Consider the following 27,677-nt stretch of genomic DNA (forward strand, 5'->3'; position numbering starts at 1 on the left):
TATTGCAGGATGGAAAACTAGAGACCCTTGTTAGGCTTTGAGTAACCATGAGATAAAACTGGCATTAGCAACTTGGAAGGCAGACCTGCAGCTCTGGGGAAAGCCGTGAGGAAAAAGCAGAGGGATGATGTGCATGGTAAGGTGCTATGACAAACAGCTGAAGTGCGGCAAGAAAAACTAGTTCACAAACAGGTAATGCAGCGCTGTTGCGGGAGCCCGGTCTGCACCCTGCAGCCCAGCCACCTCTCCACTGCAAACAGCGGGAGATTATTATGCAGTCTTTCTCAAAAGTCTCCCCGAAGTGTTACTGGCCAGACAATGAAGTCAGCTGAGCAGACAGACCCAGCTAAAGGGGGCTGCATTCTCACTTAAACTCCCTGTTCCAGAAGGCTTCTAAGGGGCTTCCATTCGACTGAGGGATGGAAGTTTCGGCCAAGCACAGAGACGAATAAGTAAGATGCTGCTGAATTAAGAACTGTAACGAGAGTGGCCCTTTGGCTGTGGTTACTTTCATGTGAACGAATGAAACTAAAAGCAAAACAGAACAAAATTACCTTTCGTTCCCATCCCTTCTTTCCCCTCTCCTTGTCTCTGCCTTTTTTTTTTTTTTTTTTTTGATGGAGGTACTGGGGATTGAACCCAGGACCTCACACATGCTAAGCACATGCTCTACCACTGAGCTATACACTCTCCTCCCCCAAAACCATGTTTTGATGAAATCTTATCACCAATAAAGGCCAGCTGAACCCCGTTACCCAAAATCTGGTTTGAACGTGGAGACTGATAACCACACACACAGCAAGAGGGTATGAAAAGGTTTATTATTATTCACATAATGAGGCTTTCTGGGAGAGTGGGGCCGTCCCCAAGCAGATCCAAAAATGACTTGACTGGCTTGGCTTTTCTTGTTCTTAGGGTGTGGGGCAGGGCAAGGGTTCCAGCGAATAGGCCAGGGCTTGTGTGGTTTGAACTTCCCACTGGGTTCGAAGGAGGAGGTACCCAGGCTCTCTAGATGGATCGCCCATGTGTGGAGCAGAAGGGAAAAGGGAATGGGAGACAGAAAGGGAAAGCTGTTAGCAGTCCATCATCAAAAGTGCAGGCAGATCCCTTATCACAGCCAAATAAAACATAATCCTGCAAACTATAAAAACCTACATTTGTCCAGTCTCTAAGGAAATCTAGGTCTATAAATCTGCACCAGCAGGGAAGGCCTGCAAAAGCTGCGAAGTCTCCCAAAAGTTTCAGCTGTGGCTATGGAGTACAACAGGCAAGTTTCCTTGAAGTCAAACGAGGGGCCACAGTGGACAATGGACAAAGGAGTTTCTCCCAGAAAGCAGGCTCAAGGGTTAACCAAGGACCTTACATCCTGCCGAAGCAAGAGAGCTCTGTCACCCTGCTCAGATTTTCATCATGGCGGGGGCCACTGGCTGTCCATCATTCCTGACCTTTCTCTAGTATTCACTCTATCCTTTTTCTTTTCGGTAATAAACACTTCCCTTGGAGTTTTAGTAGGACAGATGTCCATCTAGCTGGATCTTCCTTGACGCTAGGGACAGTCATGTCATCAGTATTCGTGAACGGACTGTGAGCAGAGTGATGGGTACAACTTCCTTAAAAGGAAATTGCTTGCTCCCAACTTCTGCTCTTTTCACAGGCTGCACAGTGGATGTGCTTTGTTGAGTCAGCTTTGACCATGACCATGGGATGAACAACACCCTTGGTAACGAGAAGACGTCAATGTAGGCGAACCTTGGGTCCCTTGATTACCTTGTGAACCAGAGCTGCCCTCCCCGCCCTGGACTTCTCAACCACCTCTGGATTGCTATATGAGAAAGACACTTCTATTTTACATGAGTCACCATATTTGGGGATTTCTGATACAGCAGCTTAAACCATTTCCTCACTCATACAAGAAAGGGAATTAAAATATTAAGAAGTTAAGCTCCCTTATGTTCTATGATCCTGAAATATCCTCTCTTTGTTTCTTTGGATTTTTACCTTTAACAATAAGAATTTAACTAGCCGTAAGCAAGGAAGACCTTAAAACTGTATGTGACCTCAGGGATGCAGTGTGCATCTCCTCGTTTCTAAAAATCGACCTACAGAGTATCATCTCTGAGCCTAAGTGGAAGCATTTAGTTAATATAAATGTCTGAGTATCAAACTGGTAAATAAAAACTCAGACCCATACACAGCACCTTCCCTTTTTACCAACACATACGTCCATGTACTATTTTTAGCTACTCCTGGTAGTCCATTAATCACAGATTAGATAAAAATAAAACAGATAAAGGAGACTTCGTCTCCCACAACGTGATGTAAAGATGATAATTTTCTCTGACTCCCAGTTTCCTGTTACTTGGGGCTTCAGAGCGGTCCCCTGTGTTGCTAAGACAACATGGATGCTGCAACAGAAAACTGGGATAGAAGTCAAGACGCTGTAGCTGCCTCAAAGGATGTCATAACCGGTGTGTTCAAGGCCTTTTTCACAGTGAAACCTGCAACACTTGATTTAGAAAAAAAATAATGACCCTGCTGATCCAACAGGATCAGTCTTCCACGGAAGACGATGGCTCTCTCAATTACTGGTGTTCTAAAATTAAGAAAACATTGGTGTGTGGACTAAAAGTCAGGAAATCATGATTCCACTGTTACGTATCTTTCTTAGAACCCTGAGCAGATAACGGTGGGGAGCTTTCCTTCAATTCCAGTTTGCCATTATTCTAATAGAAGCACGTCTGAAGAGTATTAGAAGAAAGCAAAAGCCAGTGATGTCAGCTTTTCCTCGACTAAAAATGTACATCTCATCTAAACGAAGCTTTTGTTCTACATGATAAACAAACAGGGTAAGTTTGGTATTCACTGAGACCTGTGCTTGTTATCTGGAATCTGAAGTTTATGACCAAAGGGTGGTCTCTTCAATGAACTTTTGATAAAGGCACAGAGAGCTCGTCAGCAGAGTGATGCGAGCTGGCTCGCATCTCCAGGCTTGTCCAAGCAACGACACAACCGCAGCAAGATTCTTGTTTTAATACGGAAACATCAAGGTGAGAAGGAAGAAAATAAAAATACAAGGCTGGAGCTGATTTCGACTATTTTTTTCTGACCCTAAAAGAGAAAAAGAAATGAAAACAGCACTTAACTAAGCTGCAAAGTGTCCTTCACATCACGGACGTTCTAGTGCAAAGAGATAAAATCCATCAAAAGTATCCTGAACAGATGAATGAAGAGGCACAGGGCTCTTCAAGATAGGACAAGTCTTGTGCAGAATCGTTTCCCTGTCTTAAGAAATAATCTGGTGCAAAATAATGGCGAGGCAAAGGCAGGTGCTGGAGGATAGGTTTTCCCAATCTTTGAGGGTTCCCCTTGTTGGAGTTACAGAAGTGCCCAGACACTGTGTTAACAGTAGAGTTTCCCTTTTCAAGCAGGAGTCAAAAGGTGCTCTTTCAGAATGGAAACTGGGGATTCTGTGGTGAGGTCAAGACTTGTGCAGAAATCCCTGACTCCCAAGTAAAATCTAGCAAAATCAAATGAACCCCCTAAGACCCTTTTTTTTTAAACCCTGCTGTTCTAAGCATAAAAAAGGAAATAGAAAAGAACACAGACCACGCTATTTTAATATTTTTAAGTAGCATAAATCATAATGGTTGGTATCGTACACTGTACAGTTATATACTGTTACTTCCCAAAGAAAATGAACTTCTTATAGGATTTTCTGGAACGGTTACTCCATACAACTAAGAGCTTGACCCTTGAGCCATCGCAACGACACGTGGAATGCAATCTATGAGGTTCCAAGCCTCCGGTTGTGCCCGTTTCTGCTGCCACTGAGCGGGGAGCCTCTCAGAGACCTCGCACAGCCCCTTCCACCGCCTGCGCCAGGAAACGGGCTCTGCAGGTGGACGTGTGCCCCGGGGCGCGGCTTCTGCGCTTTGCTTCCCAAATGAGCCGACTCCCCATTAAGAGAACTTGCGCTTCTTCATGGCTTCTGCCTTGACGGCCAGGCTCTTGGCACAGATGGTCAGGACCACGATGAGAACGCCCACCACGAAGGTCACCAGGGGCCAGAGGAAGCAATGCAGGAGGACTGTCTCATCGTGAGTGCGATGCAGTAGCACGTCGTCTGGTCTGCAAGGCAACGGGGAACAGGAGAGAGAGAGAGGTCAGCCGCCTTGGTCGGGCGTGACTCTCCACCACCTGGCGCTCAGTGTGCCTTCCAGCCCAAAGGGTGTACCCATCACCGAACGTGAACCCCTCGCGCTGACTGCAACTACTGCGCTTGGCGCTTCAAATCCATCACGAAATCGAGCAATCGGTGCCAATTTGCATATTACTTATAATGTCAATTATATGCAAAATGTCAAAAGTGTAGCAGTCTCCAACGCTATTACTTCCCTCCATTCTAAATCGCTTAACGTGTTCCATTTTCTCACTCATCCTTTCATGGCTGCTGAATTGGTCTAAAACTTACCTATGGGTTGGCATTCTCAAGCAAACCCAAACCCAAATAATGTTTTGTTTTGATTTTACCTCTTTCCCCCATTTTGGCCGCTCCCAACCCTCTACCTCCGGCAACCACCGATCTATTCTCTGTATCTATAACTTGATTGTTTGTTGTTCTTGCTGTTGAGATTCCACATATAAGTGAAATCATATATTTGTCTTTTTCTACTGACTTATTTCACTTAGCATAATTCCCTCAAGGTCCATCCACGTTGCTGCAAATGGCAAGATTTTGTTCTCTCTCATGGATGAATAATGTTCCATTATATATAATATATATGCCATATATTTTTTTAGCCATTCATCCATTGTTGGACCCAGGCTGTTTCTAGGTCTTGGCTATTATAAACAATGCTGCAATAAACATGGGGGTGCAGATATTTTTTTCAAATTAGTGCTTTCATTTTCTTCAGATAAATACCCAGAAGTGAAATTGTTGGATCATATGGTAGTTCTATTTTTAATTTGGGGGGTAATCTTCATACTGTTTTCCACATTGGCTGCAACAAGTTACATTCCCCTCAAGAGTACACAATACACAAGAGCTTCCTTTTCTCCACATCTTCACCAACACTTAGGATTTCTGTCTTTTTGATAAATAGCCATTCTGGCAGGTGTGAGGTCACCTCTCATTGTGATTTTGATTTGCATTTCCCTGATGGTGAATGATGTTGAACACCTTTTCATGCATCTGCCAAATGATCTTGATTTACACAAAAAGTCAGTTAAAGCCACTATTTTAATTTAGTCAGAAAGACCTATGGAGTCATCTTCAGGTCAACTCAGCCTCACCATGTGAAGGTTTTTAACAAGTGAATGATTGGATTTACTGCATTTTTCCATGCTTCTGGGTAGGATTAGCCATCATTTCAAACAACTGACCACTTTCTTGATACATTTTGCCAAGTCAGCAATATATTTCAATCTTACCAATGTGGGGTTCTGTTTGCAATTCCAACATTGGTCTCATTCACACGAAACAAAGATGAGACACATTCCACAAGCTGTGGTCTCTCATCCTTGGCCACCGGAGAGAGACCCTGGGAACCGAGCTTTTGTACAAGAGGTTTACATTTTGCGAGATGTTTCCTTTTCATCCGCAGGAAGGTTTGTTCCACTACACTAGAGAAGCAATGCTCCCACCAGAAAATTAAAAAATGCAGAATAATCAGTCCAATTGCCCTCAGGGACATCAGAGGCTTTAGAGTACAAGAATGGTGCATTGAGAAATGCTTCCCAGAGGCGCTCTCACTAATCACAGATCTCATAATTCAAGACCGATCTTCCCAGAAGACTGACAAAGAACGCTGGGAATTTCTCTTCTCCCTAAAATGCAGGCACATCGTGTAGCATTAATAATAGTGGTTTTGCAGCTTGGCTTTGAAGTTACATCATCCTTGCCCTTTTTGTGCATAGTATCACTTCAAATTCTGCACATAAAGTGCAATTTTTATTGACATTTGATTTCAATTAAAATTTGAACTAAGTGACTGCAGAGTCATTGTAACAATTAAGCAAAAATCATTCCAGCTTGCAAAAGTTACCCCTTTTTTCCTGAATTCCTGTAGCAACGCACTGTCTTCAAGATTTGTGCTACCATTAATTTTGGCTATATATTAATGTGCACATCCTTTTCTCTTGTAAGACTCTTGACTTTGTCATTGCCTGTTATTCTGCACACAGACGGTGCTAAACAGGGGAAAGCATTCCAATTGCACCCTTGTTATCCATGAAATAAGGGGAAACCATTCCAACTGCAGCCCTGTTATCCACGCAAAATTTCAACAAACTTCAAGCCTTGAATGTAAAAAAGGAGAAGCCTGGCTCCAACACTAGTCAGGGCACAATACAGTTGCAGTCATATTTTACAGTCTTTGAAATCCCACCCCTAGCACTGCCATGGTTCTTTCTCCAACTGTGAGAGCTCGCAGCTGTAAACGCCTCTACCCAAGTGTGGGAGGTTAGGTAAGAGCTATCTCAGGGTGGCCTCCCTCCCTCCCTCCCTTCCTTCCCACTTCATTCCTACCTACCTTCCTTCTTACTTCCCCCACCACCTTCTTTCTTGGATTGTTCTACTTCTCCGGAATTGATTGGTACAAAGATGAGCTAGAGTCTTCATCAAAAGGGTGAGAATGCACTTAATACTAGACTGTACACTAACACATGGTTACAATGGTAAAAAAATAAGGGGGGGGATTGGTAGAGGGGAACGAATTTTTAACGCTATTTTAATTAACTTGATGTGATCTCCATAATTAATGTGTTTTGCAGCTAATTTTCTAGTAAAATGCTTCAGTGAGCATCTTTTATTTGCCTTCTCTAGTCACCGTGGTTGAGGCTGAATCGTTGACCACAATACAGGAGTCCCCCCTTTTCTGTGGTTGTGCTTTCAGCGGTTTCAGTTACCTTGAAGTCAACCGAAGTCTGAAAATATTAAATGGAAAATTCCAGAAATAAACAATCCGTAGTTTTTAAATTGTGTGCCGCTCTGAGTATTGTGATGGAATCTCCATTTGCCCGGATTCGTCCCACCCAGGATGTGAACCATCCCTTTGTCCAGCGCATCCCACCTGTCAGTCACTCAGTGGCAGTCACGGCTGTCAGATCCACTGTCGTGGTACTGCGGTGCTTGTGTTCAAGTCACCCTTATTTTGTTTCGTATTGGCCCCAAAGCACAAGAGTAGTGATGCTGGCAATTTGGATATTCTCTTGCTGTGCCTCATTTATAAATTTAACTTCGCATCACAGGTATGTATGTATAGAAAAAAACAGTATACACGGAGTTTGGTACTATTCACAGTTTCAGGCATCCATCAGCCGGGGGTCTTGAAATATATCTCCCACCTGCAGATAAGGGGGCACCACTGTACTGCACAACTGAGCCAGGAGAAGAGCCACAGATGAAGGTGGTTGGAACGCTTACACGTATCTTCTGAAACACAGTTTGAAGAACGTTTACTGAAAAAGAAGGTGAGTAAAGCAGGAGAGACAATAATAAGCAGAAAACGCTGGACCCAGGTATTTGTTTTATTTAGAAACTGCTTAGCACCCCACCCCTCTGAAAGCCCTCGGGGCAAAACTTTATTTAATATTTCAAAAGACCAAATTGACTTGAGTTAGCCATGCTGTATTTGTAATCACTTCAAAAGCCTTCTCTGAGGTAGAAATATTATATAAAAATGTACATGCTTCTTTAAAAGTGATTTGTCTGTTTCCGTTTCACATGGTCTCCTGAAGGGCCCAGAATATGCCACTTTGGCATAAGGATTATTTTGAACTGAAGACAATTGAGACGAAGCAGATCCAAGGCAAGCTCTTCACCCTCCCCCATCTGCCTAAAAGCAGGACCTGAATTTGTAAAGGTGTTCCCCTTCCCCTCTCTTCCAGGAAGGACAGAAGTTAATCAGTGGAGACAACTCTAGATCCTTACAGCCCAGAGATGGCGCCAGAGAAATCTGTTAAACAAACTTTACTAACTCATCACTTATCCCCCATGAGTTCCCCACATATTTATCTTCCTACAATATGCTGCCCTAGAAACTCAAGGTGCTTTCCCCTCATCTTGTCACTTCTCTAGAAATTTATTGCTTTTTATTTTTAAGATGCTATCAGCCTAAGTTCTAACCACCTCTTTGAGTTACGCATCACTCACTGCTCCCACATTTGGCATGATGCACATGTTAACCAACATCTCTGTTTTTCTCTTATTAATCAGCCTTTTGTCAGTCTAACTTACAGGGCCCTGGGCGACGAACCAAAGATGGGTAGAAGGAAAAACAGTTTTCCTCCCCTATAGGAAAAACTTACTTCTCTGCAGAGTAATACTTAAGTCCATCATTCTGTTATAGGATTCACTGAGGTTATCTCTAAATTGATTCTTGTGACATAATTCAAGTCTGTCCCCTTCCAACTGGGCCTTTAGTGCCTTAATTGAAGGGACCCTCCTCCTTCCCCCACCAGCCTCAGCTTCCTTCAGTTTTATCAGGCGGATTACAGATGAGTTAGCAAAAATTCTTTCCAAAGGGATTTGGGCTTAGAGTTCAGTTTTTCCACAATTCCATAATGGTGGGACTTAAAAAAGAAAAATCAGTGTTTTCAGCATTTGACAAACGAGGTAAGTAGCTTGATGAGATCTGAATATGATGTATTCAAATCAGGATGGTGATGAGGATGTAAGCAATCAGCAAAAAGAAAAGAAAAAAAGATGATTACTTATGATCTGACGACTTCAAAAAAGTAAGTAAGGGATTTCTTTGCGGTTGTTGTAGAAACACTGATGGAAAGTGCTTTTAAACCCTGAGGGGGGTGGGAACAAACATCATAAAACAAGAGTAAGTACTGCGAGTCCCCTTAGAAATGCTTTCCTAAGGGTTGGACCTACTTTGAGTTGAGCTTTAAAAGTATACGGCGATAACAGGAGCTAGCATTTATTAAGTGCCTGCTACCCTCCAGGTACTTCGGTAGGGCATTTAATTTCGCTTGATCCTTAAAATAACCCTGTGCTGGAAGACTGCTTAATTGTCCTTTACAACAAAAGAAACTAAAGCAAAGAAAGATCAGTTTGCCCAACATTACACAACGTTAATGTCACAATGATTTGAAACCCTGACTGTATGCTTTTTAACCCTATTTACCCATCAGCCAGCTTTCCTCAAATTTAAATCCTCTCTGGTGTTTGCTGAAATGCAGCTTCCTGGGTTTCAACCCCCTGTTTTGCTCTGTCAGAATTTGAGGTGGTGGTACCCAGACATCTGCATTTTTGAGACGCTCCTGGGTGATCCTAATAAACAATAAAGTTTAATAAGCACTGTGAAAGGTTCTAATAGTTAAAAAAATTGGGTGTGAAACGTGAGGCCGTCCAGCTGGCTATTTCTGAAACTGCCAATTCATCCTCTGTTCCAGGTCATTTTCCTGACCTCCATGTCCATTTGTGCAGAATGTGCACTGCATAAAGGTACCCAGGGATGAGACAGGAGGCAGCAGGGGGGCTGGAAATGAGAGTAGGGATAAGGGGGTGGAAATCCAGATCTGAATGCTAAATTTGCCCAGGGGGGCAAATCTTGTTCTGACGGCAAAAAAGGCACCCCCTAGGCTAGCAGCAGCCCTAGCCGTACCAGAAGGAAGACCAGAAGGAAGACACAGATTTGGTGTGTATCACCCTCAATATAAAAAATAGATTCTCTTTGACTTTCTCTCACCCAAGGAGATGCCCTCCCCCTCACAATGCTTGTTCTGTTGGCTAATCGGCAGAGAAAAAGGCGACCTCTTTTTTTTTTTTTTAATGGACTGGAAAATTTCTTAAACTCAACCAGTTCACGTAAAAATCTGAACAGCATTCTAATTGACTAGTATCCCATGAGGGTAACTGTACCCATCAGGAGACAAAGTGATCTCCTTCAAAGTGCTTTCTCCATGCAGATCCTATAGGAAGCAGAAATCTTTCTAGATTTATCATCACAAGTACTTCCTTATCGGAGCAGAGACATCTCCTCTTCATGGAGGCTGTCAGAAAGTTAAAATTGGGGCCCATCTCTAAGCAAGACTATAATGAATTTTTCGTGCCAACCAGACCCCCATGCTTTGTCTTATTTTCTTCACACATTTCTAATGTATTTCATCTTGCAAAATTCTATCAACCTTCAGAGCACTCATTAAACCCTTCCTGGAACAGGCGTGTGTCAATTATCAGGCAGACAATCAACACCGGAAACATTTTTAGTTGTCACGCTTTCCCCATGTTTCCATGAACAAGAATACGCTGCATCATTACTGGAAATTGGGCTTATGTATTTTGATGAAATCTCATCTTAAAGTCTACAAATGCCTCATCATTATCACAATCATAAAACAGTTCTGCCTGGCGTAATGTCAGTCCCCTGTGCCAGGCCTCTGGTGCAGCAACGTAGCTAAATGACACCAAAAAAAAGGAATGACTTCCTCCTCCAGACCTTTTGAATCGGTGCTATCTAGTCCTGCTCTAAATCATGTTTATTATTTATCATATGACCTACTTTTAAAAAGAATCTGAGATGGATAACAACAAAAACAAAGAACGTTATGTGCAATAAACGTCTTCAACTGACAGCAAAGAACAAATGCAATGTAATTAGGATGGGAAGAAACAGACACCCCAAGCTAAGAAAAGCTCCTGCCTTCAGCATAAGGGGCACCTACCTCTGACTGTCCCAGCGCCCAAGGGAAAAGGAACAGAGATGAGTTACGCAGGAAAAAAGGAAGTGTGCTGATTCGCCGGATGAAGCTTTTTGCTGGGGCTAAACTCGATAAATCACAGAAAGCAATCTGTACAACACATTTAAAAGGCCCTTAAATAGCGGTTTTACAAAGCTGGTTCATGAAACCACGTGGGGGGTTTTCACAATCCCGACTCCTCAGCTCTCGGGAGGTTTTAAATGGGTTTCCAGGCGAGGCTGACGATGCCTCACATTTGGGAATCACTGACCTGAACAACCTAAGGCATTTTTAATTCTTCCCCCCAGCTTTACTGACGTGTCATTTACATACAGCAAACTGCACGTATTGAAAGTATGCAATTTGATGAGCTTGACACACATATAGACTTGGAAGCCATCACCGTAATCAACATGGTGGACATACCCATCGCCTCAAAGGTTTCTTGGTGCTCCCTGGTAACCCCTCCCTGTCACTTACGCCCGCCCCCTACCAACAATGGATCAGCCCAGTTTTTGACAATAACTGAAGAGCAAATGGTTCCAGGCTGAAATCACTGAGAGGTGCTCTCTGTTATTGGTTAAAAGAACAGTGTTCTGTCAAGTTAGATTCCTGATGTGGAAGTGACAAAATATTTTATACTGAAAACTAAATAATCCAACATGTATTAATTCCCAGATAACTCTGTCTGCCTGGAGTCGGGTTTCAGGCAGCCTTTCAAAGTTTTCTCTAGTGCATAAACAAATATTCAGTTGAAATGCCACAGGAGAGAGGAGCGGCTATGTCATCGAAGAGTCTCAGGTAGGACCTGCTGACCATTGGTATCTAATCTAGAAAAGCTTCATGTGGGTATTCGTATATGCTTTGGTTTTTAGCAGAACGCTTTGCTATGTGCTTTCTAGAAGGAGCCTGAATTAAAATGCATCCCATGAAGAAACTGACTTGATCTACTGATCAACGGTTTTTAAAAGATTTTATTTTCCACTGAAAGATGTTGTTGATTGGCTTATGAAAACACTGAATTTGGTTTTGGCATAATTGAGCTATCCTTATGGAGAGTAATTAACTAATGTGTTTAGTTGCTGTTTGAAGCAATCACAAGAACTTGCCAAAAGGGGAGAAAAGTATGTTTATCTTCCTCTGTGACCCCAGGAAGGCACCTGAACAGCTAATCTAGAAGCCGCATAGTTACGTTATAAATCACGGTGGGAAACAGGGACCAGAACACAGAGATCCTTCGCAGTATTCTTCATGGTGATTTGCTCCGTGGTGAGCCCATTTTTGCTCACTTGAGTTCAGCAATGATATTGTGATAAGAGCTTTTAGAAGCTTGGGAAGTATTCTATCAACATCTCGGCTTTGCTCCACAGATGGTACCTGTCTACAGATCACAGGAACTATGAAGGAAATATGGACGATCCAGTTACGAACTGAAACATTTCTGAATCCATTTTTGGATATATGTATACATTTTTGTTATAGCTAAAAAAAACCCCCCAAAACTCCACAAAGACCCACAGGCAAAACTAAAAACAAATAGCTAATAGTCATAGGAAAAGATACTCGATTTTGTTCTTTAATAAAATAAAAGCAGAGGAGTGTCAGTGGCCAAGATGCTCACCTCCTCCCAAAAGCACAGCAAAATTACAGCTGTTTACAGAGCAACCATCTCGGAGAACAGCCTGAAGACTAGCAGAAAAGATCTTCCATAATCAAAGACACACAGAAGGACCCACACAAGGTAGGGAGGAGGGATGGAGATGATGTATAGAAAATCCACACCCCCGGGTGGGTGACCAGCAAAAAGGAGGACAATCACAATTACAGGGATTCTTCCCAAAGAGCGAGGCATCCAAGCCCTGCACTGAGCTCCCCAGCCTGGGGGTCCTTCACGAAGACGATGAGCCCCCAGAACGCCCGGCACTGAAGACCGGCAGGGCCTGAGAATGCAGGACTAGAGCACCGTAGGAAACAGACTCTGCTTAGAGGGTGCACATGACGTCTCGCCTGTTCTGAGTGCCAGCACAGCGGCAGTCATCTGAAAGGAGCCTGGGAAAACCCACTTACTGCTCCTGGAGAGCCTCCGGGAGAGTCACGAGGCAACTGGGGACACAGACACTGGCCGGAGCCATGTTGGGGGCTTGTTCCACCACGAGGAAATGGCGCTGGCAGGCCATTCTGGAGTTCTCGCTCCAGCCTGTGGGTGCTGGGGGCGGGGTGCCTGCCCATCGGCAGGCCAGCACAAGCCCCGGGCCCACCACGGCGGGCCAGCAGCCACCTTACAAGGTAGGGTCTGGCGGCCAGCTGGGCCGGGACTAGCCCCCGCCACCAGTGCACACACAGTGGTCCGCCCCATCAAAACAGAAGGGTGCGTGCAGCCCACGTGGAGCGCACCTCTAGAGCGCACAGCGCTGTGACCAGAGCGGGTATGCTACCGGACCTCACAGGACATCTCCCACGCAGCGCCCTCTTCCCAAGATCAGGAAACAGAACCGACCTACCCCAAAACAGAGAGATACACACAGAGAATCAGGCAAAATGAGGGAACAGAGGGATAATACGTGTTCCAAATGAAGGGATAAGACATAACCTCAGAAAAAGACCTAAAACAAATGACGAAAGCAATCCCTGGGAACAAGATCTTGCGGTGGCTCACAGCAAAAAAAAATGTGACAGTGAATATACGTATGTCAATGCTTAACTGAAAAATTGTGCTCTGCACTGGAATTTGACACAACATTGTAAAATGACCATAACTCAATTAAAAAAATGTAAAAGAAAGAAAGAAAGAAAGAAAGTAATCCATGTGATTATATTTAGGGCCCACCCAGATAATCTAGAATAAACCTTCCACCCGGAGATCCTTTACTTAATCACACCCGCAAAGTCCCTTTCAGCATACAAGGTGACATAAGGTAACAAGGGAAGTACCATAAACCCATGGGGACTAGGATGTGGACATCCTTGGGGGCAACTGTTCAGATGACCACGCTGCCACGAACTGCTATCCTCCCCTGTAGTCAGTCCCTTACTAACACAAGCTTTCTATGCCTCCCTCCCATTAGTCATTCAGAACTAAATCCTCAACAGAAGCGACAACAACAACAAAAAAACCTACAGAAAAAACTCTTTTCTATTATCCCAACTTGAGGTATAGAAAGTTATTGACTTTTTTCATTCTTTTTTCCCAACATTTGTCCTTTAAGGACATAGGCATTTACCTATAAAACACACCTGCTTGACGGTATTATGGAACACTTTTTCCTTCATCCACACCATCTCCTACACTGTGTCTTTGCCTAGTTAGAGGTCTGCCACATCCCCACCCGCCATGTTCCTGACCACATCGTTAGTGGAACTCTGAAAATTTTGAAACAATCCCCCACTCTAATTCCCTCTAAGGAATCGCCTCCTTATTTTCCTTAAGATTTCTTTTGCCTTAGTAATACATCTTTGCTATTTCCTTTTCAACTTTACTCCTTATCAAATGTGTCCAAAGACTCTTGAGTCTTCTTTAGTTTTTATTTTATTTTATTTTTATTATTTGTTTTAAATTTTTTTGGCGGGAGGGGAGGTAATTAGGTTCATTTGTTTGTTTGTCTGTTTTAATGGAGGTACTGGGGATTGAACCCAGGACCTCCTGCATGCTAAGCATGTGCTCTACCACTGAGCTATACCCTCCCCTCTTCTTAATTCTTCTTTGCTCCATCTTCCATGAAACAATCTGTCACCAGTAATTCTCCATATTAATTTGAACCACAATCCTCCACCACATCATAAATTTGAACTTCCTGAACTTTGTTTCCATTCACTATCCTTCAAATCTTTTTTAAACTCTGAATTTAAAAACAGAGGTAGAATTTCCACACAGGGAAATTCAGACGGAATGAGTGGATAGTTTGATCGTGTCATTGGAATACTGTTGCTTTCTGACCTTTTTAACTTCTATTTTATAAAAATAGTGTTATAATTTCTATCCAACCCATTCCACTATTTAAAAACATGCGTTCTTCCAGATAAATATTTTTCTCATTTTTGAAGATCAATAATGTATTATTAAATCAGATTTTAACCAGAAACAGGGAAGTTTAAGGGTGGGCCATTGTGCTCCCAAAGGAAGTCTGTCAGAACCCATCTTCTATCTCAGTACTGCCTATTCCTGGAGAAGCATCCTCAGAAAATAGAACTGTTGATTTGTGATGTTAATGCTCATGAGGCCCTTCTGTTTTTCAATTCCTTATTTAGAGTGACGAATTCTTAAACATCAAAAGATGCTTGTTGTGTTCCAGCATGCCTGAGAATTCAGCAATACGAAGGAAACTTCCTAACACGCCAGGGACTGGGAGGGACTGGAAACCACAGTGCTGATTCATCCAGGACCTCCCAGTATTCCCCTCACTGATTAAGACAAAATAACAGGGTCCCTGAGTCGTTTTGTGAAGCTGGAACCAAAGTAGAAAGAGATGTTCTCCTTATAGGAAAGGCTGCAAACGCTGGAAAAATAATCACAGAGAGAAATTATTATGTGCCTTTTTCTCAAAACCTTCAAAAACAGAGTAGAGGCTCCCTTTTGAAATTAAATAAGCTGATAACATCCAAGGCTTGAAAACTGAGCCGGTATCTTCCAGGTGCCCGAATATCGTGACTCTGGGATCCAAGTGGGCAAACTTCCTTCCATTGTTTCAGGTGAAGGGAGTCCTGGGCTGCACCCAGCATAGTAACCACACACATAGAAAAGGACTCTCTAAAGATCCCTTGAACAGCCACATTTTGTATCATTTCTCTAAGCTGAATCATATTCTCAGCCCTCGCTCCAGGCAAAGAGGACACCGAAAAGGAGCAGGAGAGAGAATCACAGATCACACACTTGCAACGTGGGCGTGAGAAACGGTTTCCAGGGAGAAGATGACAAACATACTGATGCGCCCGAAATATGCATATGAGCAGGGATTCCATTGGGCGTCTGTAAAGCTGGCAAGAGCTTCGGAATTCGGTTCTCAAGGAAATGAGGCAGGGAAGGAATCCCCCCCAAATGTCACTGTATCTTCTTCCCATCTGAACAGTGCTGGGCATATTGTGTGCAGTTCCAACGTGGTATTTAAAAGAAGGTGAAGAAACCTTTCTCAACCCCATGTTTGATAGAAAATCAAGATGCCAGTAGTTCCTTAACAGGTACAATTCAAATAGAGGCAGAGGAAGGAGGGCTCACTCACCCACCCCTGGTTCCAGTGCAAATGCCCCCCCCCAACAAATGACAGTGGTCTTAACGAGTCTGCCCAACTCTATAAAGCCTGGCTTTTTCCCAGGGGTTCCCACACCTAGAAGAGCACGACACTGTGGGAAGCTCAAAATGAGAGCTCAGTAATGTCAGTGGAGTAAGAAGGGAATGAAAATCCAGCGACGTGGACTTTCAGTTAAGCAAACTGGGGTGGGGAGTGGAGGAGGTGGGGGACAGGATCTTAGATTTCACTGGAATTCTTTCAAAGGCCACATACACTTGTTTGCAATCGTAAATACATAGATGCAGCTGCAGAAACAGTTTAGGTGTATTTGCTTGTGTTTTTACAGATTCTGCCAACTGTTTTCAGATAATTTCCAAGAGGAAGTGATCGTGTTTACTATGCTTTTTGTCATTACAGAGTTTCTTTCCTTCCTGCCTGGTTATTTAAAAATCTATCTCTAGCCTGTCCAACCAACCCACGGGCGTGGAACTACTGTCACTGGGGGCTCCTGTTTCTTCAGCTCACCTGCCCCACCCCTGTTTAGTGCTTCACCCTCCCCGAGAAGCCTTCCAACACCGCTGTTCCTAACCCAGAGCTGTTTCAGATCTTGCGTGCTAGCAAATGCCGCCAGCACCCAGGGAAGTCGATACCAGCTGAGCCCAAGCAGGTGAACAGACATTCCATATTTTTTCCAAACCTCTGAAAAAGATCCTGTAACTCATTCCACAGTTTACTCTCAGGAAGTCACCCTTAATGTCTGATTAGGTCAAACCCAATTCCGTGGAATTAGATTCTAAGGAAGAAAACTCAGCCGGTCTCCGCGTTGTCTTTCCCTTTCTATTCCTCTCCCATCAGCGTGGCTCCATCATTTTTGGCAGCTCTTAAGAGAGGATCTGAAAAACGTATCCTGGGCAGGGGGAAAAGTGCATTGCATATCTTTTTGATTATTATGAAAGTGGGAAGGAAACAGGACTGCCTCCTGTTGTCACACTAGAAGCTTCCCAATTGTTACAAACCCATTTCATTGAAATGTATTATGCACCAAGCAGTCATTTTTTAAATTAAATAATTAGCAGAGTATATATATTTTGCTGCTGTATGTTAGGAGACAGAAACTCAAGGCTGGCAGTAAATTCTTCAATCTAACCCCTAAATTATACAGTAAAGAGTATATGAATGACAGTTTTGTGTTCTGGTTTGTGGTGGTTGCAATGCAGTTATTTCTCATGGTAGACGTGCAGTGAACAGATATTGAAATACTTCAGCCCAGGAAAATGACCTAAATTAATTGTGAAGCTATCTTCCTAATTGATAAATTGCTTATACATATTTGCTTGGAGAACAAAAGTTTTGTAGAGAAATATGCATAACAATGAAAGTGACAACTTAGGAAATAATAATAATGGAATTTTAACAACTTGAATAATTAAAAAGGCCCTATCAGTCAGTCACACAGTTTCTTTTACATATGCCAGTAACTTAATTTTACTCTGGTAGCATGTGATATTCAAAATTCAAGAAAAGAGGCACATGAAAAGATGCTCACTATCAACAGTTATCAGAGAAATGCAAATCTAAACTACAATGAGGCATCACCTCACACCAGTCAGAATGGCCATCGTTATAAATTCCACAAACGATAAATGCTGGAGAGGATGTGGAGAAAAGGGAGCCCTCCTACACTGCTGGTGGGAATGTAGTTTGGTGCAACTGTTATGGAAAACAGTATGGAGATTCCTTAAAAGACTGAAAATAGACTTACCCTATGATCCAGCAATCCCACTTGCGGGTGTATATCCAGAGGAAACTATAATTCGAAAAGATACATGAGTCCCAATGTTCATAGCAGCACTATTTACAATAGCCAACACATGGAAGCAACCTAAATGTCCATCAACAGCTGAATAAAGAAGTTGTGGTGAATTTATACAATGAAATACTACTCAGCCATAAAAAGAATAAAATAACGCCATTTGCAGCAACATGGATGGACCTAGAGATCGTCATTCTAAATGAAGTAAGCCAGAAAGAGAAAAATACCATATAGTATCACTCATATGTGGAATCTTAAAAAAAAAAGGATACAAATGAACTTATTTATAAAGCAGAGACAGACTCATAGACATAGAAAACAAACTTACAGTTACTGGGGGGAGAGGGAGTGGGAAGGGATAAATTGGGAGTTTGAGATTTGCAGATACACACTATTATGTATAAAATAGATAAACAACAAGGTCCTACTGCAGAGCACAGGGAACTATATTCAATACCTTGTAATGGCCTGTGATGAAAAAGAATATGAAAAGGAATACACACACACACACACACACACACACACATATAACTGAATCACTATGCTGTATGCCAGAAATTAACAGAACATTGTAAATTAACTATACTTCAATTTAAAAAATAACAAAAAAGACAATACACATAAATAGCTATCAGATTGTTGGGCTAAACTTGATAAAGAGTTTGAAAATCACTATAAACTGTGGGCATGAGCATGCCTAGGGAAATTTGTTTTCTTCCCCTCTGCCATGAGACTGACATCAATGTCCCAGAGCCGGGCCACTCCTTCAGCTGGGGTCCTGCAGTGATAACCACATGAGGCAAAGCTGCACATGAACCAGGACAGACGGGTACTGTAAGCAGAAAATAAACTCTCATTGTTAACGAGCCACTGAGATCTCCAGGTTGTCATCACAAAGCACAAATTGGCTGCAGCTGCCGAAACGCACAGAGACAGGCTGGGAATCCTACAATTTCAACTAAGTAAACAGCCGTGATGGTTAAAACGGATCCTCTGTTCATCTAAAGCACAAAGACAGTTGGCAGGTGTGCATCTGAGCATTTTAAAAGACTTTTTTGGTACTCAGTTCTCTTCCATGCAGCCATTCAACAGCGTTTGCAGAACACCTCCAGTGGGCAGGCGCCAGGGCTGCGCGGGAGTGAAGGTTCTCAGGAGCCAGCGCCAAGCAAGCGTGGGGGCCGAGCCCTGTCTGGTGCTGTTTTCCCATCACTGGGCACGGCGCCAGGCACGCGCTCTCGCTGCTCTGTAAATGTTTGTTTATTGTTGAAATACCTTTCAAAATGCATTTCTACAAAGTGCAGAGGTAATAAAAGAGAAGGAGTACTTCCGTGTGCCTGGGGAGATAAAAAGGAAATAATCCTTTGAGCAGACACAAAAGGAGTCTAGAGTCCAAGTTTCTTGGAAGGAGATACAGCACACCCAAAGGCACAAGTCCTTTCGCCTCGCATTTCTGACGATTTTGCCACCAGTGGTACACGTAAAGAATGTTGCCACTGCAATCTCACTAATCAGATGTCAGAGTCCCGGAAGTTATCCTGTCCCAGTCGGGGCTGGAATCCTGGCTGATGTCAGCAGCAGCGCAGCAGAGAGCTTAAGAGTCTGGGCTTCGGAGGCAGAGTGCATGGGTGTGGGTCCTGCTTCTGCTACTTAGGACTGGCTGTGTGATCTGTGCAAGTTGTTTAACCTCTCTGGGCATCATTCCTTCATGTATAAAATGAGAATTAGGACAGTAATGCCTTGCAGGGATGTGGGGCAGGCTTAATGAGATTTAATGCATAAAGCACTTGAACAGTTTTCTGGAACAGAGTAAATAAGCACTATATGAAGGGGTTGGCTGTTACTGAGTAGAGCTAGGGATTACCAGGGAAAGAGTCACTCTCTTGTCTATGACTCAGTCCTTTTCAGCATGTTTATCAGTAACTTGGATAAGGAGATTGCAATCATTTTGACTTACAATTAGGGTAACATTTTACAATGGAGGAAATAACAAATTGGACGCATGCCAGAATCAAGATTCAAAATAATCGCAAGAGAACAGAACGATCAGTAAAAAGGCAACAGTATGTATTTATATAGGGATAAATGTTAAATTCTCACATTTAAATCCAGAACTTCACTCTCACAGTGAACTGTTAGAAATGAGGGGTGGGGGTGGGGGGAGACCTACTTTAGGAGTATAAAACAGACATGGGGTGAGTAAGTTTGATTAATTATAAGCTCTGTATGAATCAACAGTGTTTTGTGGCTGCCAAAAAATAAAATATAATTCCATGTCAGGCCTCATTAATTGAGTTTTAGTCTCAAGCTTGAACAGCAGGGGCAAAGACGCTCGGGCCTCCCTGCTCAGGCCGGCTCAAGTCACAGGAAGATGAGCAGCACACGCACTGGGGGCAGGTCTAGTCCCAGCAGTGAAGGCAGTGTGGGCTGGAGGACACCTGCGGTCTGAGCGTCAAGGACTCAGGTTCAGGTCCTAACTCTGCTCCTCCCTGGCCGTGTGACCTTATAGACTGTTTTCTCCTTCTGTAAAATTCAGGTCACATGGTCTACCTTCCTACTGAGACCACAGTGCTAACCAAGATGAGTTGGTTTTTACTATGGCAAAAAAATATATATATATACATATATATGTATATATGTGTGTGTGTGTGTATATATATACATAGAGAGAGGATATATATATAGAGAGAGAGGATATATAGAGAGAGGATAAAATTTGCCACGTTAAGTATACAATTTAGTCGCATTAATTAAATTGACAATGTTGTGCAGCCACTGCCATTATCTATTTCCAAAACTCTTCCATCACCCCAAACAGAAACTCTGTAACCGTTAAGCCAGGACTCCTCTTTCCCTCTCCCCCCAGTCCCCAATAACCTCTAATCTACTTCCAACTCTATGAATGTGCCTAAGCTAGAGATTTCCTCAAATGAATTCCTGACAACCAACCATGTTTGGAAGTGAAATGGGATGCTTCAGGGGAGGTGATGTCCATGGTCACCAGAGTCGTGAGAAGTAGAGAATGGAAGATCCTTTCCAAAAATGTGGCAGGGATTCACTTTGGGTTGGAGTAAATGATGAGAAGACGTCCCCCTGATTTGATCCCCCTTCCATGCGTAAGGGCTAGTTCTGGCCCCATTTCATCCCAGATGAAACCGAGGCAAGAGCTCTTCAGTAAGTAGCCCAAGGTCATACACCGAGTCACGATGAGAGCTATGCATAGAACTCAAGTCTCCTGACGCACAGCCCTGCCCTGCATTCCGTCCCCTGACGGGGCTGCACTCTGTGACCTACTTGTCCTCCAGGCCCTGTAGTTTTCCTCCCAAATACCCTCAGGGCTTTGTTTGATGGCTGCATAAACTGTATTCAATGAAAAGTGACTTAATAACATCAAATTCTTAACTTTATTGCCACGATAATAAAGGCTTGTTAGGAGATGAATTGGCAAGCATGAAAACACTGAATAACCATCGGAGAACAGACCCTCAAGTTTGTATCATAAAGCATGGCCATTTGGACGTCAGGCTTTGAAAGAACACTGAACTGAATTCCACACATACTCCTCAGCATACTGGAGAAGCCACAGTCATCACTTCTTCTTAAAAAAAAAAGAAAAAAGTACAGATTTTGAGACCAAAGAGAGCTTTCAGTTCTGATGTAATCTGTCTTAATATGGAACCAGACACAAATGTATACAGAAAAGACTCAGCTGGGGTAAGATTCCAGATTCACTGTTTTGTTTTTTAAGATTCCAGATATATCATTGGACTTAATGCCTAAAGAGAAAGCCAATCTGTTCTTTTAAAAACAGACTACAGAACAAGTCTCTTATTTAATTATAGAGTATAAGAAATATTTTTCAGAGTAAATAGAAAACAAAAGTCAAAAGCTCTACTAAAAAGTAAATTTTTACCAAATATCGAGTCCAGTATTTAGCAGTTCATTCAAAGGTCAATAAAATTTCCCTATGGAATTTATTCAAAATATCGCTTCCCATGTTTACATGCACCACCACCCCCGTTTGTATCCTAAGAGGTCTGCCAGTAAAGATGAGTTTTTTTCTTTAGTAATTTGTCCTAAAAAAAATTGAAAGGAAAGCTTAGAAGCCAATGGAACAATTAAATTCAACCTATAAATGTATTAAAAGAAGTCTGCTTTTAGAGTTTCATGAGCCAAAAACAAATGCAAAGACATAGCAAAAATCAATCATAATTGATGTGTCGTCTCTCACTGTATTGGTTATAAACGTACAGAGACATGTATATGAGCATGTAAGTGTCATCTGTCCCACAAAATAAGAAGTCCAGAGGCAAGTGGGCCAGGCCAGGAGCAGCTGCTGGAAAGCTGGACTCTTTGCTCTTATTCTCCATAACGTGTGGATGCCTAGCTTCACGCATCTGACTGCAAAGTTGCAATACAGCTTTTGCACTCCTGACATCAAGCCACATCTATCCACTTCTATCCACGTCTCTGCCAGGACAAAAGTCGTGGAGACAGGAGCGGGTGGTTCTTATATCAGGAAAGCAAAAGTTTCCCCAGAACCCCTCAGCTGACAGTGCCGCCAACATCCAGGATGTAAAGTCAGAATCATGCAATTTCATCCCCCTCTTAACTTGATTTGATTCTCCATCAGCCATCAGGTATTTCTCTGTGTCTGTGGGTTCCCCTTCCCCACAATCTCATGTCCATTCCCTCCCCTCTTCTCCACTAATTCTGCCTCTGCCCAAGCTCTTTTCATGCCTTGTACAGACGGATGCAGTCATGTCCAATTGCTAACCCTTCCTCCATCTTTGGCTTATATCCAGTCAGTCTCCCACGCAGTCCCGAAACTGGTCTTTTTAAAACACCAGAGTGATGGTTACTCTTCCACTGCACACAGAAGAAAGTCTAAAACCTAGGATGCTACAAAAGCACAGCACGATCTGACTGGCCCTCTTCCACTTTACCTACCCCTGTTCCCCCAAAGGCATTCTCCAAATATATGTAGTTCCTTATGCTTCTTCCAGCCGGCCGTAACATTTCAAATCTTACTGCCTCTAAACATGCTTTACTTTCTCTGAAATCTCTTTCCCTAGGCTTCACTTATCTGGACAATTCCTACCCCTGTTTTAAAAATTCAACTCCAACTTTCCTCTGTGAAGGCTTTTCTCTCTCCACTTCTTCTCTCCATTCCCATAGGTCCAAGCATCATACGGTGCGTGCGTGTGTGTCATCATGGCACTTACTACGTTACATCCAATTATTTATATACGTATTGGTCTTTCATAGTAGTCACTGAGTTGCCTGAAGACAGAAACAAAGATGGAACGATCTTTGATCACTCATGCTTAGTACATGGCTGGTGATTAATAAATCCTTACTGAATAAATGAAAGAATAAATGACTGAAATAGTGGTAATCTTATGGATGAAATCTAAGACACTGAAAAGGGTAACACCACGATAGAAGAGTGATAAGCAATTTTGTGGCAGGAAGATTCTGCAGCCCCTCAAACAATATTGTTTATTTCAAGGAGAGGAGGTAGGTCGTCACGTAAGTGAATTCTCCAAGTAATTGCACTGTTACCTTTTAAGTTGCAAAAAACTGATACAAATATTAAAATATAGTTGGTAAAATTTTCCTAAAAATTCATTACACATTTCCTCGCCTTTTAAGGAGAGTATCTTGAACCAAATTTAGCTCTTTTGATGACTCAGTGTCACCATTATGAAACTCAATTATTGTTGAGGTAGGAAGACTGTCTGCTCCTCCACTAAGTTCCAGACTGTTAACCATTTAGTTCTTCGCTAATTTCCTTTCTCTTTCACCATTAGGATGTAATCTAGCGTCTTTAGCTGTTCTAACCGTGTAAGCCTTCAGAATCAGAGAATCACAAAAGCATAAAATTTGAGAGCTTAAAGGAATCTTCGACATCATTTCATCTATCAATCTACTGAATTGTATAGATGAGAAAACTGAGCCTCTCAGTCAGTGAGCATTCCTTTCCTAATCAATTGCTTTTGACTTCTGTTTTAATGGCTCTCACACTGTGTTCCAAAGAGCACTTACTCAGTTTTAGTTCTGGCCATCGTGTCCATCTTTCTCTAAAATGCTAATAAGGGCCAATTTGATTTGGAAATACATGCCACAGAAAGGGGAGGGTATAGCTCAAGGGGTAGAGCGTGCACTTAGCATGCACGAGGCCCTGGCTTCAATCTCCAGCACCTCCTCTGAAAATGAAGAAATAAATAAAATACATAAATTATCTCCTCCTCCAAAAAATACATACTACAGGACAAACATACTTTGAACTTAAAATGTGGATATACTTGTATAGTATCAGAAGTACAACATATTTCTTTTATTTAACAATAAAATCCCTTCTTTTTAGTTACTTTTGTGCGTTCCACTGCTTTACTCATTAATCAAATCTCTGGTGTTTATTCATTCAACACCTGACTCAGCTTCCAATCAGTGAATAACCAGGTTATTCGCTGATTAGCTGTTTCTACCTAGGTTGTTAGAAATTTATAGAAAATTAGAAAATAATTAAATAATGAATTAAAATTAATTTGTTAGTAAATTAAATAATTAAATAACAAATTAAATGGACTTGCTAGTTACATTGAATAATTAAATAATAAGTTCATTAGATTGATTTATTATTAAATTAAATAACTAACTAATACATTTATAGAAAATAACAAAGAAAGAAGAACACATACATTTACTAAGGATGCACAGTTATGCAGATATGATCCTCATCCAAAAAATCCTGAAGACAGATAACATTTTCCTCATTTTACGGATGAGGAAACCAAGAGGAAGCAGTTCCACAATGTACCGTCACGTGGTCAGCAGGTGGCAGAGGAAAGATGGAGCCCCGGTGCCCGATGCCACCTGGTTGCTGCTTTAAGGAATTCATTATCTATAAAAGGAGACAGGTACACATTCGACTAACTCTAACAGTGTGAGAAGAGGAACCAGAGCCATGGTTCCGAACAGGAAGTAACTGATTCTCCCTGCAAAGGTGAGAGAAGCTTACCCAGCGGCCTTTGAGGCAAATCTTGCTAACAGTCATAAAGATAATAAGAACAAAGACTTTTATAGGGATTACTGTGGGCAAGGCACATGCCAGGTCATTGCTAACCTCACAGTAGCCTTATTATTTCTCCCTTCTACCAAGGGAACTGAGGCACAAAGCTCAGAGCGACACAGCCAGGGCCACACGTGCTAGCAAGTGGCTAGTTCCAGGCCTGCTTCTCGAACCACAACCACCGTGGTGTGCGAACTCCCAGAAGTGGGCAACGGCGAAGGTGTCCCCAGGTGAGAGAAGAGGAGAGAGACGGGGCAGAGGCAGGGGCATGTCTGAGAAGCAGAGAGTAACCTGAGGTGACTGAAGCAGCTGGACCAGAAGTGAAAACGCTTAAATCAAGTCAAGTCACCACCACCCCTCCATCACAGGCTGCTCGGTGAATTTATGAGAAGTGTAAAGCCTGCTCACTCTCTCCGGCGTCAACACACACCGCTCTCCGCCTCTGCCCAGCGCCCTGCCACACTGGCTGGCCTTTCAGTTTCTCCAACTCACCAACCTCTTTCTTGCCTCAGAACCGATGCACGTGGTGGTGTCTCATTCTGAAACTCCGTTCCCCTCCCTTTTTACCCAGCTAACGTTCCAGAGAATGTCCTCTGGTCTCCATCTCATTGTGACTTACTCATACAGGACTTCGAAATGCCCCACCTTGTTATAGTATCTCACAGTGGCTTCCCCGGCTGTTCTTTGTAGCATTTACATCACTGCGTAAATATCCATCTGATGGTGTGACAACAGACTGTGTGCTCCCTGAAGGCATGGGTCGTGTCTGTTTTTTTACCCTAGCTCTTTGGGTAAAAATAGCAGAAGTCAAAGCTGGAATTGGAAAGGCATGGTCTTTATCCCATGGGCAATAAGGAGGTAGAGACATTTAATCAAGGATTGTGACAAAATCAAATAGAGACTTAAACTGAAACAAGACCTAGTGGAGTGTAGGTGATGGAGGAGAGAAAGGCCAAGGCTGACAGACCAGCTGAGGGTCACTTTAACAATTGGGGTGAGAAGCAGTGAGGGCCTCCAACTAAGGGAATGAACTCAAGACGTCACAGGTGGCGTGGCTGGATTTGTTCATTAGACGATCGTGTGTGTGTGTGTGTGTGTGTGTGTGTGTGTGTGTGTGTGTGTGTGTGTGTGTGTGTGTGTGTGTGTGTGTGTGTGTGTGTGTGTGTGTGTGTGTGTAAGCCTGCTCTGTGAACTATTAGCCACTCAGGACAATAAAATAAAGTATTAAAAAGTAAACCTGTACAGAAAAGCACTTTACTCCAGAAGAGGAAAAATTCTAACAGTAAAGACTGACCACTCCTCCCAGCCTTTGGACCCAAAGGGAATCAAAGAAAACATAAGCATTTCCTAGGGGCACGTCCTCTTCCAGGAAAAGCCAGTGACGGCGAAGATGAAAGACAGCTGGATGAAAAGACAGACCACAGAGAAGTTTTCCAGGAGTGGAATGGGGATTTCAAAACACCCTGGGGAAGGGGGCATAACTCAGGGTTTGCTGGGAAAGGATCAGCCCAGGAGAGGCTGAGAGACAAAACGGTAGAGGGACGGTGAGTGTCACCTTCCCTAGACTGACAAGTGTGGAATGGAAATCCAGACACTGTGCCGAGACCGGGAGCGTCCGGGGCGGGCGACACAGAGCCGGAAGGCCGGGCGGGAAGGCTGCGACTCGCAGCAGCCAGGCCAGGTTCCCTGAGCCCGTGGCGTGAAGTCACCACAGCAGCACCTCCACGGCATCCTTCCTGGGTGCAGAGGGAGCGGTGGCTGCACGGGGACAGCCCCTCCGTGGCAGGTGTGGCTGCTGGTGGCTGCTCTGGCCCCTGCACGTTCTCTTCCTGAGCATAACTCCGCTCGATAGGGCCTCAACAATGAAAAGCTGAGACTCCAATCGCCTTTGTCTTTGACGTTTTAAATAACACCCTTTTCTTAAAAATGGAAACCTCTTGGTACCTGTCCTCCCCAATTTCCTGCGTTTGAGTGAAACGGAAAGGTTCCTTCAAATATGAAGTTCATCTTATCAAGAGCCTCTGGGCAGCTCTACAGTAGGTCTATTTTTATATCCTATTTAGCAATAGTAAAACGTGTACTCAGCGTAGATGGCACCGAGGAGCTGCCACTTTTCACACCTCCAACCAGCACTCTTGTTTCCTCTTGCAAATGTCATGGTAACAGAGCCAAACTCCAAACTTCTGTTTTACCAAAGGCACGAAAATCCTGTCTTGAGCTCTTCTGAGTTGTGACAGGACACCCCCACTTCTACGGACACCTCAGTAGTTTGAAAACGGGACAGCGAGATGATGGATAGTGATTGGGTATCCATTCTGAAGTAGGACTGATGGCTTAAATGTACCGCTAGGCTAAAGCTGACACGGTCGTTACGTATACCTAGGGTGAGCTCTTTTCAGATACTTCTCACTGTTTCGGGGAGTTGTCCTTCTTGATTGGGTACTGAGGCAACCCTATTTGGAGGAGTTAGCTTTACAAGGCTCGGTGCCTGAGTTGGGAGGGAGGGGGAAGTCATTAAGATGACCACCAGCTGGGCAGGATATGGCAGGGGGCGCCTGTCTGGTTCCAGCAGTGGTGGGTTCAGCATCGAACTGTCCCGACTGCTGGTGCCTATTCCCTGCGGCTGTGCTACCATCTCCCAGAAAAACATCTCCCCACTTCTCAACCTTTTTATTTCATCCCATCTCACTTTCTGTGGGGCGTGTTCCTTTTTTGCCTCATTTACCCTCTGGGTTCAATGTTTCCTTCTTCCCCAGCAGTCTGAGTCCATTCCAGTCTCATTTCTCCATATCCATCCCTGCTTCCCTTTCAATTACTCAGCTCCTCCCCAAACTCTTTTTCCAGTCAAGGCAAAACTTCTTGAAAAAGTAGCTGCCCT

At 43.2% G+C, this 27,677-nt stretch overlaps 1 protein-coding gene across 1 annotated transcript in view; it reads right to left on the bottom strand.

Annotated features, from left to right (window-relative positions):
* Positions 1-3,597: 3,597 nt before the first annotated feature.
* KCNMB4 (potassium calcium-activated channel subfamily M regulatory beta subunit 4) overlaps positions 3,598-27,677 on the bottom strand; it is a 55,073-nt gene continuing 30,993 nt past the window's right edge. The window contains exon 3 of the mRNA XM_006197824.3: positions 3,598-4,128. Coding sequence (XP_006197886.1) covers positions 3,960-4,128 — 169 coding nt within the window. The 3' untranslated portion in view covers positions 3,598-3,959. The remainder of the gene's footprint in view (positions 4,129-27,677) is intronic.

This window comes from Vicugna pacos, chromosome 12 (genome assembly GCF_048564905.1).
Source record: "Vicugna pacos chromosome 12, VicPac4, whole genome shotgun sequence".
Lineage (NCBI taxonomy): Eukaryota > Metazoa > Chordata > Mammalia > Artiodactyla > Camelidae > Vicugna > Vicugna pacos.